This window comes from Onthophagus taurus, chromosome 11 (genome assembly GCF_036711975.1).
Source record: "Onthophagus taurus isolate NC chromosome 11, IU_Otau_3.0, whole genome shotgun sequence".
In the NCBI taxonomy this organism is placed as follows: Eukaryota; Metazoa; Arthropoda; class Insecta; order Coleoptera; family Scarabaeidae; genus Onthophagus; species Onthophagus taurus.
The window spans coordinates 1772648-1782638 of NC_091976.1; the positions used below are offsets into that span (position 1 = coordinate 1772648).

The 9991-nt window shown below is 32.2% G+C and overlaps 1 protein-coding gene across 3 annotated transcripts in view; it reads right to left on the bottom strand.

Annotated features, from left to right (window-relative positions):
* Positions 1–6461, bottom strand: part of LOC111419988 (meiotic P26) — a 36856-nt gene extending 30395 nt beyond the window's left edge. For 2 of the 3 annotated variants that reach the window (XM_071199785.1, XM_071199788.1), the window contains exons 1-2: positions 6353–6461; positions 5237–5539 (exon numbers count right to left, since the gene is read on the bottom strand). In XM_071199785.1, the coding sequence (XP_071055886.1) occupies positions 5237–5409 (173 nt within the window). In that variant the 5' untranslated portion in view covers positions 5410–5539; positions 6353–6461. Of the gene's footprint in view, positions 1–5236; positions 5540–5839; positions 6175–6352 lie in introns of those variants that run through there. The other variant, XM_071199786.1, reaches the window with a different exon arrangement.
* Positions 6462–9991: the final 3530 nt, after the last annotated feature.

Here is a 9991-nt window from a genome sequence, read left to right on the forward strand (position 1 = left end):
CGAGGGGCAAGAGCAGGAGTGTTTCGTGACGTAAGCGATCACGGATTGCGCACGCAACCTCATGGCCATGTGGTGCTCCATGCCTTTGTTTAATTTGAATTGCTTGGCGGTATTATTTTCCACATGTGACGTAATGCGCAGTATGATTGCGTACGAACCTAGACAACCTCTTATATATAAACCTTGGTTAGAACCTGCACAGTGTTTATACTTGTTTACTTCACAGAAGAGTTTAGGTTCGAACGCGCCAAGATTTACATTTTGAAGGATCACAAAACTTAACCCTACAGAGAATACGTGATTTAAATGTTACAGCAATACACATAAGTCATAGGCCTGTCAGGCCCAACGTATTCACTGTAGGGTTAAAGATATGTCATGGAATAAAGAGATCTTAGAAATATTTATAGAAAAAAAAATACTAACTGAACGATTATAACACTTTTTTCTTGAGAACATGATAAAGTTTGGAATAATTTATAAAAACAACTATTGTAACTGAAATGTAAATCTTGGCGCGTTCGAACCTAAACTCTTCTGTGAAGTGAACAAGTATAAACGCTGTGCAGGTTCTAACCTGCGTTCCAACCACGTGAGCCGCGAACGCGCGTGATGCACGTCTAAGATCGGCATGTTTACAAAGCAGTTTAGGTACGGGCGCTATGGATTGTACGCTCCAAGACTGTCGAAAAAACTCTTGGTGTAAAAGACGCTATTGTAATAAATTGTTTTCTCGCAACAGTTTCCATGGGTTAACAGAACTCTGTATATGCACGTTTTTCAGACTTAAATATGAAAAAGGTGCGGTATTTACAAGATTTCTTAATTCTTTATAGTAGGTTCAGGTCAGACTGAGTTTTTGTTTTTTTAAATTTTGACAGGGCCTCATCTCTTAAGTTTTGCATCAATCTAACATTGTCAATAAGCCACAGACAGGGATCCTTGGCAGAAGTTACTCTCACACGGGGGGCATATATGTCAATAACTGAGATCAACAAATGATTTAGCAAGTTTACCTTGTCGTCAATGATGATATGCAGAGTGGTTCAGTTCTTAATCGGAAAACGTTACTAGGACGTAGTACTTGCCAAAATAACACAAGTTTTTTATATAAACATAGAGTCGCAACTCTTTTGTTTTCGAGCTATGACCTGTCAAAGTTGAGCCAAAACTGTACATTTTATCTTTTATTTCGGGTATAAGTAAACCGTAGAATTTGAAATTTTGTATGTATGTACTACTGGTTAATACCTAAATACGTATAAAGTTTCGGTTTACTGAAATACAAAACAAAATGTAAATTTTTGGCACAACTTTGATCGCTCATAGCTCTAAAACAAAAGAGTTGCGACCCTATGTTTATATACAGTGTGTCCCAGGATAGATGTTACCAAGAGGTATAATGACTAAAAAATTTTTGAAATTTATTTTAAGGCTAAGGAATTAAGCCCTGCTTGGTGTGAGGAGAATTTTAAGATTATCATATTTTAAAAACAAAGGCGGCCTTGACAATGAATCGAAAACTACTTTTAGTTTAGGTAAGTAATCTTTTTGTTCATGGTACGGAAAAATTTTATTAAGAAAAGTTGTTCAAAATGAGAAATTATGATCCTATACAAAATTTCAATCTACTTTGGTTGAACCATCACATTTTAGTTTAAATAACATAAATATTGTAAAGTAATTGAAATGTGAACTAAAACTGAGGGATAATACAATTTATTTGTCAATATTTGCGCCTACTTAAGTCATTTTTTTTTCTCCACTCTGACGTAATCTAAAATATGGTGGTTTAATCATTGTAGGTAGATCTTTCTGAAATTTTGCATAGTGCCATGAATTCTCACTCTGAACAACTTTTTTTAATGATATTTTACCGTATCATGGACAAAAAGCTTATTTTACCTGAACTCAAAATAGTTTTTGCTTCACTATCAAGACCGAGTTGATTTTCAAAATATGAAAATATACTTAAAATTCTCTCCACACCAAGCAGGGCTTAATTAATCAGCCTTAAAATAAAATTCAAAATTTTTTAAGTCACTATACCTCTTGTAACATGTATCCTGGGACACACTGTATAAAACTTGTATTATTTTGGCAAGTACTACATCCTAGTAAAGTTTCCCGATTAAAAACTGAACCACCTGTATATCATCAAAAGGCAGTGACTGGATGAAGTTTAAAAAGAGAGCTTGATCAAAATATTTCAAAGACCTAATATACCTAGGCAAAGTCACTGACTCGACTGTTAAAGTTACAGAATATAAATTCATGATCGCTTACATTGTGTACAAGAACAACTTTTGCTTCAGTGATAAGATCACAATGATTACAAAAAATTGTATCAATTAAACTACTTTTAGTGGCTGTGATTCTCGTTAGCTGATCAATAGTTAATACCATTTCAAAACTCCCAATCATTTTTAGAAACCCATCACAGTATACATCCATCAGGTCCAGCAAATCAATATTGAAATCACCACAGAGTACACAAAGATCAAAGAGCATGGATCAGTTCTAGGTCTTGCAACTTTTAATTCAATAATAAAACTAGAACTACCATCCTTGACTTATACATCATATAGAGCAGCGGTCGGGGAACCGGGGTAAATTACCCCAAATGGGGTAAAAATGAAATTTTTGGGGGTAAAAATGAAACTTTTGTGAGTAAAAAGTATATATTTTTAATTTGCTATTTTATAAACCTGTTAGTATTTTTTTCAACTTAAACAATTTAGCGACATATGTAGGCCACGCCATCTCACTCCCCACCACTAAGTGTTCTCGAGTTATACCTTTGCGCAGTAAAGCACAGACCCGCCTACCTGCTCAGTCCATGCCATACCATATATATTCAAGTATTTTACAATTATTATTTTCTGTCTCCTTTAAGATGGCAGCAAATAGAAAAAGAAAATACCAAGACGAATTCCTTAATTACGGTTTTATACAAATAGAAGACAATGGTACAATGAAACCACAGTGTGTTGTATGTATAAAGGTACTGACTTCTTAATCTTTCAAAAAAAGTCAATTGAAGAAACATTTAGATAATTTGCATTCACACCTGTCTTCCAAACCGCGAGAATACTTTGCAAATTTAGAAATTTCTGTTAAAAGACAAAAATTGAATAGCAACTTGTTTGGTACATTTGATCAGCGTTCAGCATCAAGGGCTAGCTTGAAGTAGCCTGGTTGATTACTCGAAATAAGAAACCATACACTATTGGTGAAGATTTGGTTAAACCAGCTGCTGTAAAAATGGCAGAGATTATGTGTGGTCAAAAAGAAGCAAAGAAACTGAATTCAGTGCCCTTGTCTGCGAGAATTGTGAAAGAACGAATTTCTATATTAGCAGAAAATGTGAAGGAACAGGTTATTTTCGCATTAAAACAAGCTAAATATTTTGCTATTCAGCTTGATGAGACAACTGATTTTAGTAGCAATTCACAGCTAATGGTACATGTTCGCTACAAAGGTGCAGATAATTTTGAAGAGGAATTGCTGTTTTGTTCTCCTCTCGAGTTGAGATCTCGTGGAATTGATGTCTACAATAAAGTAAATGAATACTTTAATGCGCAAAGTTTAAAATGGGAAAACTGTATTTCTGTATCCTTGGATGGAGCTCCAGCTATGCTGGGTCATATTAATGGTTTTTCGGCTTTCGTAAAAAAAAAAATAACCCAAATATTGAAGTTACTCACTGTATGATCCATCGCCAGGCCCTTATGGTCAAATATTTAGAACCTACACTGGAAGCCGTCATGCATGATGTCATCAAGATTGTAAATTTTATCAAGGGACATGCACTAAACACGCGGCTATTTTGTGAATTATGTCAGGACGTTAGGTTGATCAAAAAAATATTCTCGCAGATAAGTTTAAAAACTCTTCCTGGGTTGCATATCTCACATATTTAACGGACATTTTTGAGAGTATAAATATATTAAACAAAGAATTGCAAGGAAAGAATATTAATATCATTTCAGCGAGAGAAATTCTGTCAGCGTTTGGATTAAAGCTGCAATATTGGAGACAGAAAGTAGAACAGAACAAGATAGCTTCTTTTTCAAGGTTAGCTTCGTTTTTGGAAGATTGCGAAAATATTACTTTTGCTGACATCAAGGATACAATTGTAAGACATCTTATCAAACTCAGAAACCGGTTTTCAGATTACTTTCCAGATCTTGATACATGTACTGTCAGTTGGATTGTAGATCCTTTTAAATGTGAAATTGCTATGATACCAGAAGAACCTTCAGGTTTGGCTGAAGCAATTCTTGACCTTCAATCTAATACTGAAGCACATATTCAATTTGAGAGTAAACCAAATCTGTCGTCTTTTTGGATGTCAAAAGCTGCAAAGGCTTTCAAAATTGCACATGAAGAAGCGGTTAAAAAATTGTTGCCATTTGGAACAACATATTTGTGCGAACAAGGTTTTTCCACTCTAATGAACATAAAAACGAAGAACAGAAATCGATTAAGCGCCGAAGACTGTATTCAAATCGCTCTTACATCAAAAAGTCCCAATTTTGAAGCAATTGTATCAAACATGAAACAACATCATTTCTCCAAAACGTGAAAAAAGAATGTTTTCAATTATTCTTTTTTTTCTAATTGTTGTTTGTACCACCACTATTATTATTATAATTTGTTACAGTACCCAAAATTGTCAACCCTCAATTGTACCTCAATGGGTTTCATTTTGTTATATACAGTTGAGGAAAAAAAAATAAAGTAAATGATAATTTCTTGTTATTTTATAATTCATATGATATTTTTCTTGTATTATTAGACGAAAAAACTAACATTGATAAATTGAATAAATGATGTTTAAATTACATTTTTAGTTATTGTTTTCTTTTCAAAATTATCATGGGGGCTATAATATGAAAGATGCTAAAAAGGGGCGATTTCGTTTTTTTTGCTCTTCGCCATGGATAACATCAACTTACACAAAAATATTTTGGGGTAATGATTAAAAAAGTTCCCCGACCGCTGATATAGAGACAAGTTGGGGAATACCCTGAGTTTATCTATGAACATAGAATAAAGCAGCTTGGGGAATAAGCCAAGTTGGATTTTATCTATGTGTGCTAACATTTATATTTAAATATATTGATGCATTAAATAGATAATATTAATAGTATGAGTTAAAAATATTTTGTCTGTTATATCATGGTTTTACTGTAAATGTATTAATTTTTTAGTTATAAAAGTGGAAGCATACCCGCACATTCCGCAGCTATCAGGATCATCCAATAAACCATCTTCGAGTGGGCTTCCAGCACCCATCTTTGCTCCATCTCCAAACATTGTTCCACTCAAATCACCGAAATCATTTTCTTTAACTACGGCAAGACCAACGGAAATCGCCGAGATCTCCTTCATATCCGGTTCCATAATTCCTTTGATAATTTAAACGATTTTCAACGTTTTTTTTTAAAAGGTTATAATATTGCAGGTAAATTTGTAGGCCTATCTCTGTCGTTTGTTTTAGTTTTAAATAATATCAATCCTGAACGTTATACATCTATATTCAAAAAGAAAAAGAAAATAAGCATTAGTAAAGAATATATTACCCAAAGGCAAAATGAACTCTCAAATAGGTATCATACCAATTAATGAGTCCTTAATCAAGTAAAAATGAATCAAAAATTGTGTTAAAAATGAAAATAATAAACATTCGACACCTTGACATAACCTATAAACGACAGAATGCACCAAATAAATCAATAATAACGATACGGAACATGCACAACATAAAAAACAGGGGAATCGTTGCGCATAATTAAAGATAGACTCGTATGGGGTAAAAATAGCCGGCACTTACCATCGTAAAATTCGTAAACGACGTAAAATAAACGTAGTAGCGGATTTGTTTAGCAAATGGCGCGAGATAAAGTGCGTCTTCTCTCCTCCTGCCGAAAAAAGGGAACGTTGACGGGAGGGGAGTAACGAGGGGGGTTATTATAAGCGATTATCGGCGCGACACCCGTTTCGTGTATGTGTGGGGTCCTCTATCACAAAATAAAAATCACAGAATCACAAAAAAAACTCGGTAAATAATCACGCAATAAAAATAACGTTTTTTCTTTTTACGATGCGAAAATATTGTATAACTGTAATGTTGTGTAAGCAGCTAGAAGGTAGCCATATTGGATTTTACCACCTTCCGTTCTAAATATAACCTCGAGAAGATGTCAAATTGGCTTAAAATTTAGTCGATAAATGTGATTCCGACGCCGACGCTGCGCGTCTCCAACCAATTTCGCACTTTTCAAATACGATTTTTGGCTCGTTTTAAACGTTTTTACGCGTTTTTTTAATGAGAAATTTCGCTTACCTGTTCGTGTTACGGAAGACGCTGCACAAACAAACACCGCTAATCTTGATCTTCAATTGTTTCAACGAATTTAGCGTCCTTCTTGGCCAAAGCCAACTTGGATATTTCCGATCAAGTAAATTTTTTTATTTTAATTTCAAATTAAAAATAATTCAAATAGAAATAATTCGTAAAATTTATTGTTAAAACGTTAATTGTTCAATGAAAATGATTTACTTTACTTGTTTGGGTTAAAACTTGAAACGTGAATTTGCAATAAAAAAAAAAAAATGATTGCTGATATTTTTTTTAAGTGCTGATAATTTATTTTGTAATTGAACATGCGTTTATTTATTAACACCTTGCAATAAATTAAATTAAGCAACATTTGCATACTTATTAAAGGATTAAAGTTTTGTGTTTGAAAGATTAATACGAAAAAATAAATAGAGATGGCGCTTTAATGAAATTTTTTTTTTAATTTAATTCTTTTATTAAAAATAATATTAGTAAAACTTAAATATAATTATAATAAGTGAAATTTATTAATATTTTACAATGAAGATTCTTTATAATAATTAAATACTTTAATATGTAATGAACGTATATTGAGTTGCCTATATGAGACTAGTATGCATTAACAATTTTAAGTAAAGATTTATTTTGTACTTTAATTTGGTATTCTCTGTAATTACTGGCATGTAGATCCAATTAACAGATCAAGAACATGTTTACAAACAATATAACTTAAGTTTTTATAGTGTGGATGTTTTGACTAATACTGTTCGACACATAGTTTTTAATTGACGGTCTAAATGTACTTGAAAATCGCCAATATCAATCATGGCAAAGAGGATTATGTATCAATCCCTAAAATGTGATGGTCTCTTCGCTTCATCTTTATTTCCAGGATCAATGGCGCTATCAGAAGGTTTAATATTATCATCTTTCAGACCTTTGCTTGCGCCTTCTTCCACAAGTTTCTCATTATTTTATCATCTCCAATTATGTTAAAAGAGGTTCTGTAAAATAACTAGAAAAACAAGTATAAGAGTATGCATCAAAAGGAGATAATGATAATAAACAACTTGAATGAAAAAAGCTGTAAAAAAACACTCAGATCAGGCATACCTAATAGAAGGTTTAGACCAAAAAGTTATAAAATATAGAATAGAATATTTATTCAATCACCGTTCTTCAAAACGGCTATTTACATTAAAAAAAGGATCCTTCAAGAAGTTAATTTTATAGCGAATTTTGAAAATTGCAACATCGTAAATTTTATCAAAACTTCAAATATATTGTTTTCTCAAAAACTAAAAGTTATTTCTCAAAACCTGTTGGTTCATTGGAAAGAGGACACTCTTATTAACACTTTGGGAAATTTTCATACTCATATTCCAAAAACTAGATTTTATACGAATTTTTAAAACTCGATCGGCGAAAATTGCAAAATTCGAAAGAATTGTCGATCATTTCAAAAATGTATTTCTCAAAAACTAAAAGCGATTTTTCAAAACGGCTTTTTGCATTAAAAAGAGGATACTTTAATTAATAATTGGTGATACTTCCACAAGGATGGTTCAAGAAATTAATTTTATAGCGAATTTTGAAAATTATCAATGAAAATTGTAACATCGATAATTTCAAAAATTTATTTCTCAAGAACTGAAAGTGATTTTTCAAAACGGCTTTTTGCATTAAAAAGAGGATACTTTAATTAATAATTGGTGATATTTCCACAAGGATCCTTCAAGAAATTAATTTTATAGCAAATTTTGAAAATTATCAATGAAAATTGCAGCATCGCAAATTTGATCAAAACTTCAAATATTGTTTTCTCAAAAACTAAGTTATTTTTCAAAACGGGTTGGTTCATTGGAAAGACGACACTTTTGTTAATACTTTGGGACATTTTTCGTGTTGGGTTTGTTACAATGAGGTTGCTAATGATAAATAAAGTTGTATTCAATGAAAAAATCCTATTGGGGTTGAACGTGATTATTATCTGCAGTGTCCAACACCTAAAAGAGATACTAATTCCTGTGAATAGTGGAGTACTAAGTAAAAGGTTTCTTATATCCGGCCGGATTTTAACGAATGACCGGATAGGCCGGATACCGGATAGTTGCCAGATATCTCTTCCACCACTAGTCTTTACATAAGTCATAAACCAAAGCCTTCAATAAATAAATGCATGGCAAGGTGAGTATCGAATGAGTCCTCAAAGCCCTCCTTACATGATTCTCAGCCATTTAAATCAAGCAATAATCTATTGTTGTTGTAATCTATCCTTTTTATTATCTGTGTGGTATTAATATAAAATACATATCGTCGGCTTAGTAAGAAAACGACGTAACTCCAATTTTTAACAAAAATAAGATTTTGATGTAATTATGCAACAAATTATTAAATCTACCAATTCCGAAAACTACGCGTATATTGGAATACAAGTTTCCACTCAAATGCTTAAAATGAAAAGCATTTAACACGACTGTCAAAAAAAAAACAGTTTTTTCTGTCTCCTGTAAAATTTTCCAAAACGGAGTTACGTGGTTTTCTTTCGAAGCCGACGATATGCGCCCTTACCTATAAGAGTTTCAATTCAGGACGATAAAAACAACAATTTTGAAACAATTATACGAAAAAAAAGAAAAATGCAAAACAAGAACTATACTTGGTTCTGCTGAAACATCTAACTTGAAAGCAGTATAATGTATCAAAACTAGACAAGGACACTTCAGTAGAGGATATCAGAAGAGGGGTTTCATGATATCAAATATTAAACTCTGTTTCAACATCATGACAAATTAAAATCATCAAGCATTTGGCCAATGGGCACTATGATTAATCATTTTATTGGAAGATTTAGAAACCAAATCAGGTTAGGCCTTAGGAGAACGTAGAAATAATAAAAATAACGATCCCCTGGAATGTTCGACCAATGATTTAACTAACATTTTGTGTATTAATATTCAAGGCATCGAGAAAGATTGGAAGTTTGGAAGTTGTACTGCAACAATATCAGATAAAAACTCATATTTATTTATGTATAAGTGGTTAAGAGCATTGGTTGAAAAAAGATTAACTCAATTTGATAACCTCCTCCTTCTTTAAAATTTTCTCTCTGGTTGTATCTTTTAGCAGCATCTTGGTTTGAAAGGTTGCAACATTTATTCACAATACTTTCTCGTTATTTATTTCACTACTTTGAATAATCTAACAATTCTAAGCTGATAAATTTAAAAATCACACTTCTAAACGTTTACAGATCACCTTCCGCTAATTATAATGATTTTATTAACAAATTGGAAGTAACCTTATTTGCTGTGAGGGGTAATCAAACTAGTGTCATGTTATTTGGTGATTTCAATGTAAATTTTATGGAAAGTAGCCATACAATTAAGAAATTGAAAGATTTTATGGAATCTTTTGAGTTAAAACAAGAAGTCTTTTAACTAATTCGCATAACAACTACCTCTCAAACATGTATTGACAAGTTGTTTATAACGTCTATTCATGAAAATAAATCTACTGTATCAGCCATAAACCTCATCTGTTATGTGAACAGAGTCATGTGAAATATATCAAAAGCACAAGAGAATACAATATACAATGGTAATTACAAGTAATTAGCAACAACTTTAGAATAAATTCCAA